Source organism: Buteo buteo, chromosome 9 (assembly GCF_964188355.1).
Source record: "Buteo buteo chromosome 9, bButBut1.hap1.1, whole genome shotgun sequence".
NCBI classification, from domain to species: domain Eukaryota; kingdom Metazoa; phylum Chordata; class Aves; order Accipitriformes; family Accipitridae; genus Buteo; species Buteo buteo.
Window position 1 is genome coordinate 14,195,003 of NC_134179.1, and position 21,393 is coordinate 14,216,395.

The 21,393-nt window shown below is 43.1% G+C and overlaps 1 protein-coding gene across 4 annotated transcripts in view; it reads left to right on the forward strand.

The window, feature by feature from the left end:
- The first annotated feature begins 5,427 nt into the window (after positions 1–5,427).
- The window catches only part of PLCB1 (phospholipase C beta 1), a 412,787-nt gene continuing 396,821 nt past the window's right edge, over positions 5,428–21,393 (forward strand). For all 4 annotated transcript variants that reach the window (XR_012651612.1, XM_075035449.1, XM_075035451.1 and 1 more), the window contains exons 1-2: positions 5,428–5,872; positions 17,941–18,018. Coding sequence is in view for 3 of the 4 variants with exons in the window: in XM_075035449.1 (XP_074891550.1) it covers positions 5,774–5,872; positions 17,941–18,018 (177 nt within the window). In the remaining variant the exon portion in view is untranslated. The remainder of the gene's footprint in view (positions 5,873–17,940; positions 18,019–21,393) is intronic.

The window sequence follows — 21,393 nt, forward strand, 5'->3', positions numbered from 1 at the left end:
TTAGTTCAACTCACAGCTAAACTTGGATGTAAATAAAAGCAGGTGAGACAGTCTGCCTTCCAGTTGGTTCTAAATCTGCGTATACAGCTGGGACAATAGTTAAGAGCTAGCAGAAAAAGAAAGGCAAAGGTGCAGACACTACAGTGGTATAAACAAATAAACAAATGCACAGCTTTGAAGTCGGTGGACCTTTAACAGTTTACACCAGCTGTGATTTAACAAATCTGGTAGGCCATGAAGTCTTTTCACAGTTAACTTCAGCATTCTTAAATGTGTTGTATGTTTTATGGACTGGCTTTAACAATCTACAAAAATGTATTATGCTATAAACTTAACAGGGAAGCAAGAACAGGTTATATTACATAAAAAAGGGTGAATTAACACTTTCTAGGAAACACACCTACTGACTTTTTGACTTGTAATGCTAACTGTGCAAGTATTGCATTAATTTAGCGTTCTTCTGGTAATAGCTTTTTTTAATGTAGAGGTTAGTTAGGTAGGGAGTGTCAGGGCAGCACAAGGGCCAGTGGCTCCCTGGTGGCCAGGATGCTGGGCTCCATCCCACCATCCCCAGTGAAAGAGCAGGGCAGATCGAGGGGACAGTCCCCTGCCCAGGGCATCACGCACCTCCACGGGGCTGGGGCAAAATGTTAGCCTGTGGGTAGGGGTCAGGATCAGCCCCAGCAAGGGGAAGCAAGGTCAGACACTGCCCCAGGATGGCAGGGCCATGCGGATGGGGATGGGCCGACGCCAAGCTAGGATGTCAGTCCACAGGTTGGGCCTGGGTTAGTGGGCCCCTGGCCGGGCAGGGCTGTGGTGGAGCTGGAGACTGGCATCCTGCAACATCACTGGGGCAGGGACTGATGGCCCCAGGCTGAGATGAAATGGGGTCCTGGGCCATGGGCAGGGGTGGGGACAGCCACCAGGGAGGAACTGATCAGGGCCATTATAGCCTGTTAGTGCCCTCAGGGCTGTGACAGCGTGAGGGGGAGAAAAGTTTCTTACTAAAAGGTAAGTATTTCCATCCAGATCAGTTTCAGCTTCTGATTCTGCATATGAAAGGCACCTGTGAAAAGCATGTGCACAGAGCTCTGCTAGTTGCCACCGTAATGAATTCATCCTACCATGACATGAAAAGAGTCATGGTGGAGGTGTCAGGTGCCAGTGGGTGAGGAATTCTGTTTGGCAGCATCTTCTGTCCAAACCACCAGGGGTTTGTTCTTCCTCATATAGGGCATTGTACAGAGAAACATGGACTGTTTCCTGTGGCACAGAGATCCACAGGTGCTAGCCGTGTAGCAGGTCAGTCTATCCAGAGTAAAATATGGTCCCAGTGAGTGTAGCTTTAACTGGGTCATTTCATACACACAAAGACACTATTTGTGTCGTAATTTCAAACATTGTGCATTAGTCTTTTTTCTCCCAGTATTTTAAAAGACACCTGTGACGCTGATATGAAGGAAAAAGAATTAAAATGATTTCAACAGGAAATGGACTTTTGTACAAGATTGCCCCTCCCCTTCCAATTTCTTCTCGTGCAGCAGCTGCTGTTGCCAGGCTTTGTTGCTATGGTGGTGTTTTGTGTGCCAGAATTTTACATTCACTCTTGAAGAGTCACCTGATTGAGTGGCTGTGCCACATAAGTTATCAGTCTCACTCACAAAGGATATATCTGACTGCTGTCGTTATGTACATATGACATCTAGTAAATGGATCAAATTAAGTACAAACATATTCCATTGGCCATGAGTTTATGTAAGTATTAATTTAGCAGGTGAACTCTTTTAGTAAATGAGTGACAAAAAATTATGATCTCTCTTGGGACTACTGCATTTGGTAGGTTTCATTTCTTAACACAACAGTCACACACAAGGCAGTTTCACTACACCTTGTGGCACTCATCTCTCATTGGTAAGATTTGAGTTCTACTGTCTGCATTATTTGAAAGGTGCTTTTCTCAGAATGACCGAGCTTTTATCAGAAAGATAGTGTCAAATTTTCTATATTTCTTTGCTGGAGAGTTGTTCTGTAGAACTTAATGATCTTGGTCCCACTGATAATTAAAGCATAATTTGGCCCAATTTAAAATGGAATTAGGATGATATACTTCTGGTGAAGCTGAGTTTATCTTTAATCCCAAATCCTGCAAACATTGCCACTTGTGCTTAACTCTTAGTATGTTAACTGCATCATTGCACTGAAGCATTTTCAAGGCTGAGGCCACTGCTGCTTTTCAAAATGTAGACTTACACCAATAAACTCAGGATAGCAAGTGACATTGAGATATTTCACATATATTTCTCTGAAATAAAATTTTAAAAAGTAAATTTTATTTTTAATGCATTTGTCATGTCACCTTGTGATATAGTCTTTCAGTATCGCTTTTGCCATATCTTCATTTGACCTGACTTTGATCAACACCATCTGTAATTTAAATCAGTTACTGCTCCTTTCTGCTATTTGTCTACATAGATCTCCACACATGTATCTAAAACATACTGTGTATTCAATTTATTCCCCTGGAAATGATATACTGGTACCTAAGCACGTTATATAAAATTTATGCTTTACAGGTATATTGCATTCAAATAACTTGTATTATTTACACAAGGCAATCATTTTGCTGTCCAGGCTGAGATTTTTGAACCTACAAAAATGAAAACACCCAGAAATCAGTTCCTGCAGCAATATAAGACCAGCATGTATCACATCTGATATGTACAATTTTGAATAACTACCTGAATAAGCCCACTGCTGAGTTTATTTCTAATGGTACATCCTTCCTTTAATTTCTTGGAACTAAAAGGGGCTGAGTCAAGAAGAAACAGAAGATATGCATAATACTTCATATATTTAGCGAGGCTTACTGCACATTTGGAGAAAGGTGTCTGGTTCTTCTTTTGACAGACTTGGTCCAATCATCTAATGATAAGATACTTGTACTCTTTCTGGGTGTAACAATCCTGCTGAGTGTAGCTGGTTTCCAGGTCACTGATCCCATGCTTTGTGGAAAAGAAAGCTTGAATTTAGACATGCGCTGAATTTAAGTGTTTGCAATATGTACTACATATCAAGAAATGTATTCTTAGCTGGAGCAGATGCTAATTAAGCAATGGTGGTAACACATAAGCTAACTATCCGGGTTGAAACTAAAATTCCCACTGATTTCACTGAGCCCAGGATTTCAGCAAAGGCTGAATCATAAGCACTTTTCAGAATTGTTGTTTAAAAGGCACAGTCATAGTGCCATTTCCTTTTGTGCTTCTTCCTTCCTTTTGATGCAGAATCCATTAGGTATCTGCCATATAAAAGGCATATTTCTCTTCAGCCAAATACCATCAGATTAAAATACTTAAGTCTGAAAAGCCACAAAATTGCTCCAAACAATACTTCATATCCGAAATATCAGATACTAGTATCAGAGCCTATACTGATCTATAGGATCACCTCTTCCATGTTCAGATTAACAGACCGCTAGGAGTCTATGGTATCATCAGGAATCATGAGGTATCAACGTGAATTGTGATTGTTTTTCCCTAACAAAGACTGTAAAGAAGGCTAGGCCAAGTGAAAATGTATTATGGACTTGCTGAGAAAACTGCCACATTTTATATAGTGGTTTTAACTACTACCATAGTAGTTTTATATCTTCCAAACAGTTGATTTCAGTAGACTGCCATAAATACGAGTGCTTAAGGGATCACAGATAAGTACTGTAATGTCTGTGCTCTTTCCTCTTATTTTCTGGGGGATTTTAATATTATTATTTTACTTATATTCTTTTGTATACTATATGACGGGATGAAAAGGCAGTTGTGAAAATGGTACTGAAAATCTCTCTCCCTTACCCCCATCACAGGGCACTCCTGTACTTACATCCGTGCAGGCAAACCCAGAATTTGTTATTGTTTCTTTAAGTCATGGCAAATGAACGGAAATTAAAGCACAGCAGTGAGAGAGCAGACTTTCATCCTGACTGATGTTCCACCCGCATTTGCATGGAAGGTTGATAAGAATAAAAAATAGATCAAATGGATTAATTGGCCTTGGAACATGTATGCTGCCTGCCCGGACTATTGTAAAGGAGCAGATTCAGCTCCCACTAAAGGCAATGAAAAGTTTCTTATTGAAGGGGAAGAAGCTGGAAGAGGCTCAGAGGAAGAGCTTTAACAACTCTGTAACTACAGTAAGAGCATATTGGGAGTCCAATATGCCAGTTTCGTAGCTTTTTAATTAAAAGAAGCTACATGTCCCCACTCAAATTGTATATATTTTTCCTAGTAATTTTTTGAAACCTCATTCCTTGAAAGTAAATAAATTTTTCTTCAAAGACATTCTTTCTACATCGTTTGCTTTGTCTATAGTAGGAGTTTGGCCTGCTGCCCCTAAATAGTGAGGGTCAATTGGAAACCTCTACAGAGAAATTAGAAATCTCATGTGCTGTGTCATCTGATGCTTTGCCTCTGCTACAACTGCACATGGGCTCTAACAGAGAGAAAGTAATTTGTGGAGCACATATAACTTTGTTCTTCAAAACCCCTTCCTCCAAACCCCTGGATTTAGGATTTTGGTGGGCGAGAGGACATTTTGCCTTTTGAGTTTAGTATACCTAAAACTGAATTCAGGTCATGTGCCTTTGTTCTCAGGAAGCCCCTTCATCTTATGGGAGCAAAAGCTTTGGTAAAGCAATTTCTGTGTATTTAAAGCGTGAAGCCTCGATGGGAGTTCTATGTGCCGCTCTCTAAATCCTAGCGTCTTTCGTCTTTTGGCATCCCATTCATTGTTTTGCAGGCTAAGCGTTGCCCTTCCACTCTGCTTTTGCCATAACTATTTCCTAAAATTGCACTCGGTGTGCTCACCTCGTTCCGAGGACTGACACTGGGGAGAGGTACCACTCGCTGACCACACCTCTCAGTAGGACGAGCCGCATAGGCACTCACCTTTCCTCCCATCTCGGGCATCACGGTGCGTTAGCGGAGACCCGCGCGTGCCTCTCCCTCAGTGCATTTTTCAAGCGTCTCCCCGTTGTCCTTCTCGCCGTGGTGGGGCCGAGGGAGCTGACCGGGACGGCACTTCGAGGAAGGCAGCTGCTGCGCGCTGCTGGCCCGGGACCAGGCCCCCCCACCTAGGCCTCAGCCCGGGGCGCAGGCCCGGGGGGAAGCGAAAGCCCCGGGGGGGAGGCCCCCGGCCGAGCCCCCCCCGCGCAGCGCGGCGCGGGGAGCTCGGCCGGGGGCCTCCCCCCCTCAAGAAGAGCCCGAAGCCCGCCTCGCCCGGCCCCGCTGCGCTCCCTGCCCGGCCCCGCGGCGGATGCCGCGCCAGCCGCTGCCGGCAGGTGGCGCCGCAGTGCCGCCGGCGCGGCGCGCTGACCTCGGCGCGGGGGAACCTCGGGGGCCGAGCCTGGCGGGGAGAGGAGGAGGGGCAGGCGGGAGGGGAGCGGAGCGGGCAGCGCCGCTCGCTCCGTGCCCCTGCGTGCGTGTGTGTGTGTGTGTGAGAGCGGGCGGGCGTGTGCGTGCGTGGCGAGCCGGCTGTATATAGAGGATGTGCCGCTGCATGGCTCGCCCCGGCCGCTGCCGCGCCAGGTCTCTCCTCGGGCGCCAGTGAAGCCTCTTCGCCCTCGCCGCCCGGGCAGCCGCTGGGCTGCCCGCTGCAGGCGCGCCGAGCGCGGCGGCCGGCCGCTCTCGCGGGGCCGTTTCCGGCGCCCCGGCGTCCCTACCGAGGCGGCCGCCTGCCGCGGCTTCTCCGCTCCGGGGGAGAGAGCGTCAATGCGGTGCAAATGGCCGGGGCACAGCCAGGGGTGCACGCTCTCCAGCTCAAGCCCGTCTGCGTCTCCGACACCCTGAAGAAAGGCATCAAATTCGTCAAGTGGGACGACGTGAGTAGCTTCCCCCCCTCGCCGCGCCCCACGCGGGGCAGAGCGGCAGGGGCACGGCGGGGTTATGCAACGCGCAGGGCGCATCGATCGGGCAGGAGGGCTCCGGCACACATGTTGCGGCCGGCCGGGGCCGCGGTCGGCCCGGCCCGGCCCGGCCCTGCCCTGCGAGGCGGCGGGGAGCCGGGGCGGGCCGGCCCGCGGGGCGCTGTGCGCGCCTCGCCCGGTGCGGAGGGCAGGTGTGAGGCGGCGGGGCCGTCCCGCGGCGGGAGTTGGGTTGGCGGCCGGTCGGGGACGGTTGCGGTGGCTGGCGATAGGTGCCCCCCGCCCCGGCTGGGCGGTCGCCGTGCGGAGTCCGGGCCGAGCCGAAAGGCGGTGTTAAGCCGCCGGCCGTCTGCCGGGCGAACTTTCTCCAGAGGTTCTCCCGGCTCGCTTCTCTTGGCCGGTGCGAGCTGTGTTGAGCTGGCTCCCGTCGCGAGCGTCTTCCTCTCCTGCCTCCCTTGTTTTATTGTGCACGTTGCCACCTCTGTCGCCGTAACGTAGTTGTTCCAACCTGTTCCCTATCTCTCTTGTTCCATCTCCTGTTTCCTTCTCCCGACTTCTGTCCTTCCTTCTGGCTCCTGCCCTTCCCTTTGTCTCTCTCTCTGGGGGGGGCTGTCAAGCCCTGGACACGTTCTCCCAGGGCTTGCTGTTTGGGTACCCCTGCTCATCTTTCTTTCTCCGCAGAAGGCACTCTTCTTCATTGGCTCATTAGGGCATGAGACGTGCCTCAAAATCACATCTGCTTTCCCCTCGTCCCAACGCTTTACGCTTGTGTTGCCTCACACAGAGAGGAGTGGGGTTTTCACTTCCCCTTTGGTAGCGCAGCTATTCGGCAGCTGGGATTTCTTTCTTCACTTGCAGGCTGTGCCCAGGACTGTTTCAGAGAAAGGTAGCCTTTCTCTGTTCAGCTTTCCTCTTCTCAGAGCATGAAAGTAAGCCTGCTGTGCTGTAGAGAAGAAAACCAGAAAGGACGAGTCCTCTGCTAGCCTTCCTCCTGCAATAGGACGTTGGGCGTTTGTGTCTCAGTTGTGCATGGAGGAGGGGGTGCCCCTAAAAGTCTGTCTGTGAATGGTGTCTGGAGACAGAGGGGCATAGTGAGACTCAAGCTGTGGTAGAGGAGTGGTTGGGAAAGAAGGCAGGCAGTCTGAATGTCAGAATTGTTGAGGATAACTTGCTTAGAGAGCCTTGACGCAGCTCCCATATTTTTGCTGCAAATTCGGCTGTGCTGAAGACATCCACAGCAACAACTGGAGGGACAACAGAGAGAGAGGGAGAAGGAGCAGTTCATGTGTCTAACAACTGTTCTTGTCTCATTACGTATCGCTGTTTCGCCATTGCTTTCAGTCTGTCCAGCGGCCAAATGTGTGAGCCTGACCTCTATAAACCTGTGATAAACACTCTCACAGAGGGAAAGAACACCAAGAAACTGAACAACTTATAGTGTGAAATTTTATTTACAATAACAAGCTAACATATTTTTAATAAGCTCAGTGACCTGACCTTGTCCGCAGTAGTAAACATTGGCTTGACACAGGTTATTCATATTTGGGAACTAAGCTTGTCTGAGAAACTGTTTTCCTTCGGTTGATATTTTCCTTAGTGTAGGAAAAGGCAGCATAACCTCAGCCTTGTCATTGCAGTTATTGTTTTATATTTGGTAAGCTACCAAGAAATTTCCACAGGTATATGCAGAGGTCAAGTTAATGGTGATTTAAGTCTCCAGACTGAAAGTCTAAGCAATTAGGCAACAGTTTAAATTATTAGTTTAAGTGCTATTTCTTAAGCAGTATATTGTATACATAGAATTTGAAGGAGAAGAGGTGTTCTCCATGCACAGTGGATGTTTAGTGGCTAACCTGTCTGCTTTAGACTAACTGGAAAAAAGATTTTTCAGTGGTAAACCTAAAGACTGCAGTAGTAAAATACAGCTAAATTCTCTTTATGCGTGTCAGGTTAAAGGTGTTACTCAGCAATACACAGGTATTACCTGGAATGTGTGACTGAGATGAGAAAGAGTCGTGTTGTGTTTAGTGAGTGCTTTCATCAGCAACCTTGTGAAAGTTGATGTGTGTTTAGCCACGCTGTGTGATAAAGAGTACTAGGATTAACTCGTTGTTGACCATGCATTGTGTGTATATGAATGCATTTCCCAGCCACCAGCCCCACTGTCTTGCCTGTAGTGTTTCTTCTCAGTGGTGGAAGCCCCACAAAATCAAAGATTTCAAGGGAAATGAATCTCATTTGGCACTCTGGCTGCAAGAAGGTCTTCAGATGAATGCGTGTTCGGTGACTTTGAAAAGTATTTGCCATTGAGTAGCCAATCACCACTTCAGAGTCTTTGTTTTCTATCAAATTAATCTGCTTGAAGGGTTTTTAAAAAATGATTATTATTAATCTGCACCTCTGTGGTCTCTCATGTAAATAGGCATGCACAAACTCTCCAGTGAAACACTAGGCTGTAATGAGAAATAGTAAACTACAAAATGTAACAGTAAAATAGAATGGACCATAACGAGTACTTTGGATCTGCTGTGCTAAGAGGGCTGTTGAGAAAAGTGAGGCTCACATACTGCTGTTTATTACGCACCATTTTCTATTTACTGTTTCTGAGTGAGAACGGGAGTTCAGTTCTTCCACATTGCCTGTGCACTAGGGCAGCATTCGTTCCTGTCCAAGGCATACCCTCGTAGTACACTTCCCTGCTGTTTTGTTTTGCAGTTTAAAGATGGCTCTATTGACTTTGCTTCACATTTCATAAAGCAAAAGAGTGTTTTTGGTGAATTCCTATGACTTGCACGAAGTTTCAGCCCAAAGCAAAATTTTTCCAGCTGAGTTATAAGCCACTGAAAAGTAGCGTTTTTTAAATGGGAATGCTGGAAGGATTTAAACCAGAGCATGAGAGGCGTGTAAGGAATTTCATGGTGTATAGAGTAACAGTTGTTAAAGAATGTGTTTGCCAGCTGTTAGAAGGGTGCCACAGCGTGGTGTGCAGAACAATCCGACAAAAGCTGTAGAGATACAGACTTTAAAACTGATCCACCCATGGACTTCCTATCCTGAACGCCTAATAGCTCTGTACCTAATTAGTAACTCTGAGGCTGCTCATAAGCAGATGTGGTACTAATGTTGTTATACGGACCTCCTCCCTAAGGAACAGCAGTGATGTCTGCTACATGGTACGCATGAACCTCATCCAGTGCCTGCTGCCGCTTTGCCCCCCGCCCCGTAATGATGATCCAGTTTGAAAAAGAAACGCCTTGCCTGAGCTTTGCTAAGAGAAGAGGAAGAGGTTATGTCAGCCATTCAGGATCACATACAGGCAGGTGGAAGGCAAGCAGCTCAGGAGGCTTGAAATTCCACTTCCTCTGTGGACCATCTTCAGTTTCTAAATTGTAAAAGCATTACAATCAATTAAAAAGTTCCAGCTTTGCACGACAAGTCACACTTTTGTGCATCGGGATTGGATGTAATATCACTTGCACCATCCAATGCCTAATACAGTCTATTAACAAATTCCATTTTGGATCAGGATATAAAGCACTAAAGTCAAACAGATGATTGTTGTCCTATAACTTTGCTTTTCCTCATGTTGTTTTATTCTGTAACAGTATTACAGGATGGAAAACAAATTTTAGAATTAACTCTTGTTCTTGATGTGTAGATTGGATTCACAAGGCACTGAACAGAAATAGCTGATATTTGAATAGGTGAAAGATAAAAGTGACTGGTTGCTTAACTGTTTTTTTCGTGAATGTATGCACATGTGTGTCTGGTTTAAGGTGCTAGTTGGCTGAGCACTTGCTTCTTCAAGCGATGTTTCTTCATGCTGTCGTCAGTTGGGCCTTTATAACCACTTCTCCCTTACTACTGGGAAGAGGCTCTGAGTCTCTTAAGTACTGGTCTGGTCTTTGAACAGTTGCAGTCTTTTATTCCTAGAGAAAAGCGATAGCTGTGAGAGGGAAGGCTTAAAGAAGTCTGCTGTAGTGAAACCCAGGTTATAATAGCTCTTCCTGATGAGAGTTTTAAAACGGTTTAATAAATAAATAAAAAGGATGCAATTGAGTCCATGGGTGAAGCTTTTTTGTAGGGGGTTGAACTTAATGTAGCAGAATGTGTTGCTAGCTGAGAAGGTTAATGAAACCTGAGTGTAAAGGGCAGCTTCTCTCAGGACTGATCTGACATCTGAAGGGGCTGAAACCTGCCTTGGCTGTCTTTTTTCCTTTATTTTTCTCTGGTCTGTAGTGGGAACAAGGTAGACATAACTGAGTTAACAAATAGCTCAACAGCTAGAGCACAGCTGAACGGAGGTTTTCTAAGAGCGGTAATTGGGACACTGAAGCCAGTTAATATGATGGTGTATATTAAAAAATAGATTTGTTTTAAGTTCTTGCTTAAAGGCTTTCTTATCTTCAATAGTGATAATATGTACTTTGCATAAAGAATTTGACTGGTCTCTCTGTGGCTTACACTATTTACTTTTACTTGCATGTTAACTATATCAGTAAGGTAATGTAACTGTACCTAAATTGAGGGATGTGATTCCAATTTTATAGCCATATATTTTTTTCTAAATATTTAGTTACGAAACAAACCTCTTGATAAGTAGTGTTGTTTAGTGGCTACAGCACTTCACCAGGTATTCCAGTGAGCAGCAGAATTGGACCCAGGTCTTTTTTCTATTTTAATGCCTTTCTCTCGGAGCACTTCTTTGTCTTTAAAAGACATTTTTAAGCTCAGATGGTAAGTGCTATGTAAAGTTTTTGGGCTTCTTCATTTGTTTAAAATCTTCTAAAGAAGATTATCAAGTGTATGAGATACATCCCTGTTAACCTTACAAGTAAATATAATGTCGGAGTATTATTATTATGGATAAGCTGAGGTCAAACAAAGACAAGACCTGGAATTATCAGAAGTGATTTTAAGATGTTGATGCTCAGGTAACTTTTTTTTTTTTCCTGTCTTTTTTTTTTTTCTCTTTAAACACTGCATAAGTCTGTCACTACAGTACATTACTGAGGCCATGAAAAATGAACAACCATTGTTCTGTGCATATAAAACTGAAACAATAAACTGAAAAGAGTTTATTTTTTTCTGAATGTTTTCAGTCTGAAGGGAAGTTAGTCCAACATTCTAGAGTTTTTGGTTTGTTTTTTTTTTTCTTTCTTTGTTGCTAATCTTTATGTAATAGACAAATACCAGCTCTGTGCTATATAAAAATGTTATATCTAAATGAGTAGAAGTTGTGGTTTTGGTCTTTTGCAACATAGGAGCGTAGTCGGATTGAGTTTAAAATTTCTCAACAGTTAACATTTGGTAAAGGGGAAAGCCTGAACTTGATTATTGGAAAGCTCTTGCTAACTTTAGCTTGGCAGGGGGAGAAGATCTGGATCTGCTGCAAAATGGTTAGATGCCTGCCTTGGAAGATCTGGTGAAGACTTTGCATGGTTAAGTTGCAGATAACCTCTGTGGTGGTGGTGTGTCTGAGCCCTTTGGAGTGCTGGTAGATACTAGGGAAACTGAAAACCAGAAACCAACTCTTAAGTAAATGAGGAATTCTTTGTGAAAGGAAAGCTAACAGTGAATTTAAGCTGTGCACTGTATGCTTTCTTTGCTTGAATGTTTGAATGCTCAAGGCCTTTTTTTTTAACAAAGACTGTAGTGAAATAGAGTTAACTAATCATTGTGGAGTCTTTTATCTATTATAAAGTAAATGCTTCATAAGCAGTTTTTAGTTTATTTTCACAAGATCCATTAGATGACAGAATGTGTTCCCAATTGTACTGTTTTAGGTCCAAAAGGAGTCCAACATAAAAAAACTACTGATTTTTAATCTGTGATTAGATACCTTGGACCTAGTTTTCAGACTGCATAGCACCATACAGTCAGATGTTGAGAATGCCTCCCCAGTGACTTCAGATGAATTTGGGCTCAGCATCTCTGAAAATTAGAAAATGAAATGTGGAAATACAATTCCAGTATTCCTTCAAAAACAGAATACAGCATTTACACCCATAAACAGACTGGTTTAAATGATTTGCTGAGCATCATATAAGAACACTCTGGCAGAGATAAGATCTTCCTGGTTGGCATTTGGCTACTTTTGCTATAAAGTTTTCCCTTTATTCCTTCTTTCTTGACCGCATACTTTGCAACATCTACAACAAATGAGGACTCATGCAGACAAATCAAGACTATGTGCAGTAAGGCTATAATAAGCCCAAGAGTATGGACATCCTGAGAAACGAGACAGGGTAGTCTGCTTCTGAGAAACAAATCCTGCTCAAGGTAGCTCTTTTAAACTTGCAGGAAGTTAAGTGTTTAATTAGTAGAATGGTGACTTCTGTCCTGTGGTGCCATCACCAAAGTTTCTCCAGGGTTTAACCACTCTAACAGTGAAGAATATTTTCCTGCATGTTCCTATTGAACAAGTGCGATTTCATTTTACGGGTCCTGTAAACTCAATTCCAGTTTTGATTTTTTTGTCCTGCTTCCTCCAGCACTCATTTCACCTTCTCCAACATTTCCTTCTTGCAGTCTGTTCTGTTCCATGGCAGATTTGGTTGTTCTGCCCTCAGTAGAAGAGGGCATCGTTACCCTTCCAGATTATTTCAGGGGTTCATTGCAAACCTGGGGGATGGGTACTCTCTCCCTCTCGCTCATAGTTCAGCTGTCAGCCTGAAGAAATTCATAGTGCTAATTGTTTGGGTAATCCTGCTTAGTTCCAGTCTGAGTACACCCAGTGTATTATGGAATTTAACAGCTAATATATCTGCTGACTGTGTATAAACTGTGGGTTTGCTATCCCTTCTCCTTTGCTCCTTCTCCGCTCCTCCAAGCCTGTAATCCCTCTGGCTTGTGGGGTGGTGAGAAAACTCTTTGCAGGGACGCTCCCCACACCTCTCCCGCAGTCTTACACCCTTGCTCAACCAGAGTTCAAGCCCTATCGCCAAAGTGAAAGAGAAGTTGCAGAATATTTTGCCTTTGCCAGAAACAATCTGTATTTCTTAGCTTTGTGTTTGGAAGCAGTTTGGCAGAAATTTTCCAGGAGAAGGTGCAAGCAAATGAAATAATGATGTGTGTAAAAAGTTTTCTGGTTATATTTGGGGATGTTCGACGTCTCTCAAAATCTGAGGCAAAATGAGGAAACAACAGTCTGGCTTAATAAGGCTTTGCTGTGAGCCCCATCTATTGGAAGAGCTGAAGAGAAAGGCTGGTCTGCTTTTCTTTTTAAAATCTGTTGATGTGAATTTTGACTGCAGCTGTTTCTAAGAAACATCGTCATTATCTGTATATGATTTATTGAAACATGTACTCATCTGACTCATGGTCTTGCTGGTTGACAACGTACATGTAGATTTTCATTCCTGTGTAGGTACTTTTAAGATCCATTAGGAACTTTTCATCTATGGTGGGATTGACCCAATACTTGCATTGCAGGCACACTACTCCCAGCCTGTGATGTCCTCTGATCATTTTAACATTGACCTGTGCTCAGCACAAAACACAGCAGCAATGCTGTTACTCTGTTGCCTTAATACATACTGAGTAAAGTGCAGGGAGTTTTGGGAGCAAGGGCCAAAGCCTGGGATGTAGGTGGCAGAGTAGGGCACCCTTATGTAGCCTCGTGTCTCTTCAGGTCTTACCAGTGACAGTTGAGGAGTAGGGTAGAAGGCTCCATCCCTCGTGGCTGGATGCACAGCCTGGTCATGGGGATGCTCTGAGGATTAGGAAGCATGGGTGTACAGTCAGAAAGGAACTAAACCAAGGTTTCCACCCTCTTCACTGTTTGGTTTTGTATGATAGTTTTTATTGGTCAGTAATATTAAAATGGAGGTGGCACTTTTTGCTTGCAGATGTTAGATATAGTCTAGGGGACCCACATGTAAAATCAGACCTTGAAAGGGTTACCTGGCAGGCACTTACATATGGATTTGTTCATTGATCTTCTATGCCGGTGTTCTGCTGTGCCTGGTTGGTAAAGATCCCAGAGTTCTCTGTGCCCCTTTGTGGGCATAAATTTGAAGCCTCTTTGTTTAAAAGTTTAAAATAAAGAATATTGCTAATGCAGGATCTGAGGTTGTACAGCCAGTTAGGAGGCAACTTAGTAGAATAAGTACAGAACAACCACGTTACTCATTTGAGGCTGTGAAATTGGAGGAAAGTAGAGAATTGGCCCTAGAGTCAACAAATATAAAGGTGGGGGGCTTTTAAAGGTGAAGTTAGAAGCCCTTTAGAAAAATTGTTTACTTAAGTTTAGACTGGTGCGATATGCAGCACACTGGGACTGCCAGGTTAAGGCCACACTAAGCCTTTCTATTCAAGGAATTTGCAATAGCAATCTGTTGGAAACCAAGGCACTACTTGGCACAAGTACCCACGGGTAGCATTTAAAAGGCCTGATAACCCACAATCATTTGCATCATTGACTGGGACACTCTGCCTTTCTCCCTCTCCTTTCTGGGCATGTCTGATTTTTGCCTTGGTCACCTCCTCTTTCTTCTTTTCTTACATACTTGGAAGTGTCCCAAGAATCTGGGGGCTCCTACCCAAAGGGCTGCTTGCTTTGTTGACATCCAGAGGATTGTAAGAGCTATGCCTCTACTAGACATTTAAATACATGTTAATTTCCAAACTTGTCAGCTTTAGAGATGCACAACACTGACATCCCCCCCCCCCCCCCGTTTTATTCTCATGTTCTGGATCTGAGTGGGTTAGGGAAGAAATGAACATCTGCTCCCTATTTGTTTGTCCTTCAAGTTTTGTTTGTTTGGGTTGTTTTCCCTTTATCTGTTGTGTCCTGTCTGTTACCACCTTCTTCAGAGTTGTGCATGGTTGGTAAATCTGTTCGGGGGAGTTGCGAGATAGGTCAGTTCTTTGGGTGAGGAAATTGAATTAATGGGCTTCAGGATGCTCTTGTGAATGACTGCAGGTGTGTCTTCAGGGTAATAAATCACAGTTATTCCTATATGCTACAATAGTTTTTGTAAACAAAGGTACCAGACAATTGTCATTTGAAATGTTTCTATTTCAGAGCCTTGAACTGCTGCTCTTCTTGAATGTATACTGTATAAAGGGTTTTTCATGTATCTTTTTGATTGTTGCCTGCCCTTGCAAGCCCTGATTGCAGAGCAGTATAAAAGCAACAGACCTGTTCCACGTGACAAAGGACTCTGCATTAACGTGGAGCAGGGAGAAGGACTTGCAGAGCTGACTAGAGAAGTTTATTTCTGTTCCTCTACACCCAGAACTAAAGAGTATGGCTTTTGGTGGCTGGGACTTGAGAGTTGTAATTAGCTTGTAGAATATATAAAACGTGCACCTGACTTTTATTGCTGCTGTTAACTGTGTGGAAGAGTTCCTAAGACACGTTACACAGTTACGTGTACAAAGTTATTCTCAGATCCTATGTTTGTATACAACGTGACAGCGTGGGGTTCTTGTATTCATCAGCATGTTAATTGTGCTATACTTAATGTCAGAGTAGAATAGTTAATTCAGCAGAGGCTTTTTTTCTGATTTAAAAAACAAACAAACAAGCGACTTGCTGGACCACAGAGGGTCTTAAATTAAGACTCATCATTACCCCTGTCATGATGAAGTTTCCTTTATGTCACCTAATAGATATTGAAGGCTCTTTCTCCTCATCCTCCACTTTTTTGAGTCTAATTATAGTCAATACTTTACAACCCGCATCTACAAAAGTATTACTTTGGTAGCTGTATGTCTCCAGCACAGGCAAATCCAAACAGCTTTTGGGTTGAAGCAGCTGATCTGAAATGATTAACCAGCAAAATTGATTAATCCTAGACATAATTGCTTCATGCCTGTCTGTTTCTCATCACTTCCTTCTCTCCACCCCCCCCCGAAGTTGTGTATATCTCATCCAAAGGCAGAAGGACACTTAGTCTTTTTCTTTCCTCATTTTACATACTTACACACAGGCTGCATGGGACATAATGAAATAAGCTGAAAAAGGAGAGTTGTATCTCCAGAGCAGGCTTGGTTTTTTTTTTTTTCTCTTTTTGAATGGCAGAGGTTTAAGAACGCTTTTGTAGGAGCTTGTGGATACAGACAGCCAGGCAACATCTCTTCAGGGCCTGGCATATTTTAAAAATAAATTTACCTGTTGCACTCAAACAGTATCAAACTCTCAGGTGTACAAGATGCTAGAAACTATGGAGAAACAGGGAAGAAAAAAGATGGTACAAATTCTGTATGTCCGTTCTCTTAGGGAAAGTGCATACAACACTGTTTTCTTGTAATGAGGAAAAGAGAGGTCAGTGGTGCTTTGAACGAGCTCTGATCCCAGCTGGGACATTCCCGTAGCACTGCTTGGCATTGGTACAGCCGCACTTGTTCCCAGCCTCTGAAAGCTCACGTGGCACCCATTTGGGTGTCAGTGTACCTGTGGCACAATTAATCCACAGCCTGGATCTTCCAGTTATAAAGATAACTTTTACAGTCATATATGGGTTCCATCTTGTATTTCTTCTTAGTGTAGAACTTACTCTTCTGTTTATATTTCTCTTGTGCTGAGATAAAAATATGCTTCATGCTTGACTCCATTTTATTATTTTACTTATTACCCTGCAGGCTTCTGACTGGTGCTGGGCCTGTCACGTAGCTTCTTTGGGTCTTGTTTTTTCTAGTTGTAAACCAGGAATAATTCGACTTCCCCGTTTCATGAATGCCCATTGCTGGGAGTTTGGTACTCCGTCACAAAGGACTGTACTGGTGGCATAATATAGACAAGTGTTATCTTATTGCATTGGAAATTGCACTTGCATAAGTTAGTTTTTACTTATTTATAATGTCACTTCCATCAACTTTATTTGCATTTAACACACACCCACACACCCCCCCTAAAATATGTTTGGTTTAAATTTGAACCTATTAGAGCCCATTTTTTCCTTCAAGGAATATAGACTGACCTCACATATTGCTGCTTTGGAAATGTGTGAATGCTAAAGCTTTAAAATACCTGTAACACTTCAACAGAAATATACATCCTTTTTAAGGAGGAATTGTGAGTTTAGCCTGGGTTCCTGTGGAGATAAGGCTTAGGCAGTTTTTCTGTCTGCTTGTCTTCTTACTCCTTTCTGTGCTCCCTCTGTAACTTTTAAATCCAGTTTGGCAAACAGGTAGAGGTCTCAAAACAACAGCATTTTTACAGATGTCATGAAAAATAGTAGAGGAAAGAGAGGAGGAAACCTATTGGGACCAGGCTGCACTGATGTCAATCATTGTTAGGCACCAGGGAATCCCGATGGGTGAGAGATGTAATGAATGCCCACCTGCAGAAAAGTCTTCATTTAAAGCTTGTATCTCCTGAGTCAGGTACCTGCTGTCAGTCAGAAGACACGAATAGGTAGGTAACCAGGCTGCCTTACTTATAATACTTAAAAATGTGCTTAGTTTTAAATGACCTGAGCTATGAATGTTACTAGAGTAGGCAGGTTTTCAACTGATTTGGAGGTGGGGTGGAATATATATATTCCCTTTACTAAAATCTTTATAGTTTGATTGTAGAAAAACCAGAAAAGTACTAATGGGTAGTAACTGACAAAAGTCATAATGTAGTGGATGTTATTCCAGGTTTTCTAGGCAAATTCAGTCTTTGTATGTTAAAGTAAAGCTTATAGGCATTTAGCTTTTGTCTGTATCTGAAGGTTAATTTGGATCAAGGTGGGCAGTGCACTTCTGATAACAATAGTACTTTACTGTGTGGGCTCTAGTTTGACTGCGTTATGTCTGTTTAACTTCATCTACTTTCAGCTTTTCTGGAGTAACTCCATGTGTTGATGACTCTGGAGTTTAGTGCTGTCTTCTCAGTAATGGAAATACGTTATGTCAGAAAAATGGAGATTAGGCAGGTGATATTTAATTCTTTTAGTGACATCTTGCTAGTGATACCTTCAGAGTAATTTCTAGATGTTGCAATTCATTAATATGGGTGGCAGAGTAGCTAGTACATAACAGTGTTCTGTGTGCTGACATGGATTTTTTTGTTTGTCCTTTTTTTCTTTCAGGACTCCACTGTTGTGACTCCAATTATTCTCAGAACAGATCCACAGGGATTTTTCTTTTACTGGACAGATCAAAATAAGGTAAGAGAAAAGCTTCTTGTCCCAGAATGGTTCTTTCTGCTTTCTGTGGTGTGATGGGCAGCAATCAGGAGGCTTTGCATGCCAGTTCTGGCACAGCAGACAAGCATTACATCAGCGTATGTTCCTCTGCTCTTCTGCGAAGCAAATACAACAGGCCTGTGGCTCATCCCTGGTGCACAGAATGTGGAGAGATGGATGGAAGACTTGGTAATTTTCAGCCATGTTAATGATCTGATGGCCAGCAATGTGTGTAATTGTCCTGATTTACAGGCAAGGATCCATTTGTGATGCTGTGGTGGTTCATAGCTGGCTCATGGTTTCTCTGTCTTGCCTTCTGTACACTGAGGATTTGGGCTGTGGTGCACGGCAGACCCAGAATTCCCAGAGGCCAGAGCTCCCTTTGAATTCTTCCTCCTGAACTGCCGTGTGCTCCCTGGCCATGCCTGGTGAGCCACGTCACTGAGTTGTTAGTAATCCTCGCTGGACACTTACTTTCTTTTAAAAACATTCCAGTATGCTTAGATCGCTATTATGGCTGGGGAGCTGTTGGGAAAGCTCATGGCCTGATTCATCACTGTGTTACTCCAGTTTCACATCTGTGTCACCCCTTGAAATCAGCCCTGTCATGTTTCCAGCTGTTGGAGACTGTGGAGCTGCACCAGGGTTGAGAGAGTGTCAGTACCCTGAGCAGTTTCTTTCATATACCATATCAGACATATAATAGGAAATTATTGTTGCAATTGTTATGGCAAAATACTGTATCAAAACTAGGAACTGAATGAGTTCCTCCTTTTTTTTTTTTTTTTTTTTTTTTTTTTTTTTTTTTACAGATGAATTTTCAAGTACTTATGAAATAAGTGCTTGTACCAGTTCCCTGTTGAAAATGGTGTTAGAACTTGGAAGTGCTTGAGCTTTGGCTTTGTGTTGGAGTATATGCCAAAATGACTAAATACATACTTGTAGTATTCTGGCTGTGAAAACCTGGTTTACCAGTTGTGTAGCTGTTTTTCAGGAGTTCCTGTTGATTTTATGTTTAGATACCAGTGCAAAAATTGCTTGAGGAGGTAGCAACCATTAAAAGTGCAGACTGAACAGGCAACTTGCTACTACGTTAGATTATATTTATCTTCCTATGTTTGCTTTTTAGAGGAGATGGAGCACAGTTTTGAGTCAGTGTATTTGGAAGTCATATCATGGAGTTATAATAAAAATCTTGTCTTTGCTTGTGCTTGTACAAGGTTGTGGTGCATAATAGCAAGTTCATCTGTTGACAGTCCAGAGTTGTTAAATTACTGCCCAAAGAAGCAAAGGGAATGCCCTCAGAATTTGAAGGCTATGCCTGATTTATGCTAACCCAGCACCTATGCCAGAACTCAGTGCAGTCTTCTGTTTTGTTCCTCCCCTTGCATAAACTAATTGTATAAGCTGAAAAATAACAGTGAACTTTGTAATAATAAATGGAAACCCAGAGTTGATTGGAGAGTTTATTTCGCTTTTAATATATTTGGCACTAAGACCTCCTTCAGTTTCCTACTGTTGTCTGTAAAAACAATGTCTTGAAGCAATTCTGCGAATAATAGCTATTTATAGAATTGTTGTTCTTGTATTCATGAAAAAAATGTATTTATAATGCTCAGAGCATTTTTTAAAAGGTTGGGTATTTGTACAAGAAACCTAAGTCAGTTTGATTTTTAAACTTGCAAATCAAGCCTCTGTAAAGTGCAACAAGAGGGATTTTTTTCTGGTTAATAATTCATGACAACTAGGTGAAGCTTGTTTCTAAACCCCATCCTAGCAGTGTCTATTTAAAGAAAGTAAATATATTTCTATTGGGGTGCTGATAGTGCAAGAACCAGGAAGGAAATGCCATTTTCTGCTTTTGCAGAGAATGGTTGAGTTTATGTTTATTGTGAAATTACAAATATATTGAAAAAGGAGGTTATATAGGAAATTATCTTCATTTCCTTCTCTTTGTGTAAAGTGATCCTGTGATGACAGTGGAACTACGTGAAGAAATAATACCAGGACAATACAATCTCTATGTGATCGCTTTCTCTTTTTCCCCCCTAGTTATTATTTTTTAAGCAATTGCTTTTGTCCTAACCAGGGCCTGGTTTTTTTCTGCATATGGAAGGATAGGCCTTGCTAAACAAAGTGGTGAACTGAAGCCTGCCTGCTAGCACCCTTGGTCAGATGCATTTTAGTGGGAGCTGACCAGAAACAGGTGTGGAGATGAGGAATGAGTAGCAGTCATCTTTCTAGCCATTTGACTGTCCTGTTTCCAGACACTGTGCAAAGCAGTAAATTACTGCCTGGATAATGGTATGGCTTTTAAATTAGTAATCTGGCTACTTTGGTTGCTGTTGCCTTATCAGTGAAGCTACACAAAAATTATGTGAGTCACTGGGGGGGGGACGGGGGACGGGACACCAAAAGAAACACTCCCTTGTGCTAAATTTTTATTTAGCTTAGGGAACTGGTGTTTGTAGCTCTTGTGGCTTTAACTTGTTGGCTGATTGAGCTGCTTCTTGCATTGTTCTCCTGTTACCTTCCTTTCTGTTTCTTCTCTGTTGCAGAGAAAGGAAAATAATATGTACATGTACAATGTAGTGCCTGCTGTCTAGCAGTGTATCTGGACAGTCTTTCGGATTGTTCTTTGTGCAGTCAGAGCTCAACGTTCCTGGTAAAGATACACGTTCAGTGCAGCCCTCTATCAGTGTCACTGACCCCATCCTGTAGTTCTCCATGAATCAGCAATCCCTCCAGGGTTTGCAGCCCAGTTGGTGAGTCAGGATAATGCTGGAGTTGAACAGGTGATGGGTCAAAAAGGCTGCTTATAAAGTCATTCTTACCAAGAAGTTATATATATCTGACCAGTGTAGACTCTTAACTTGCTGTCCCCTGTAGCTTTCTGACAAGTAAGTTAGTAGCAAATTTCATAGTTTGCTTGCAGGAGCCATATGCTCTGAATAAATCATCCTACGTCTGTAGTTTCAGCCTCATGAAGATCCATGCCACTTGCATTATACCACACATGAAAGACTGTAAGGATGGCCATTCTTGTGGTATGAGATACCAGTGGCAGCCAGGCCTAGCGGAGCCATCTTCTCATCATTTACTTCTAAGAGCAGGAACAGAACTTGGAAAGAAGGCAAGCTGAAGAGGGAGAGAGCCCCCAGAAGCCTGCTTTGCAGCAGAATGGCCATCTGACAACTTACAGGCAAGGCAAACAGTAAACTAATTGCTCAAGATTCCTTCAATGCAAAATAAGTATCCATGTGCCTTGCTTGTTTCTTCATGACTGTGTGTGATTTGACCATTTAATTATGTTTGGGCTGGCTCTGATGTGTCCTGCCCAGTACCCAGGACCAGCAC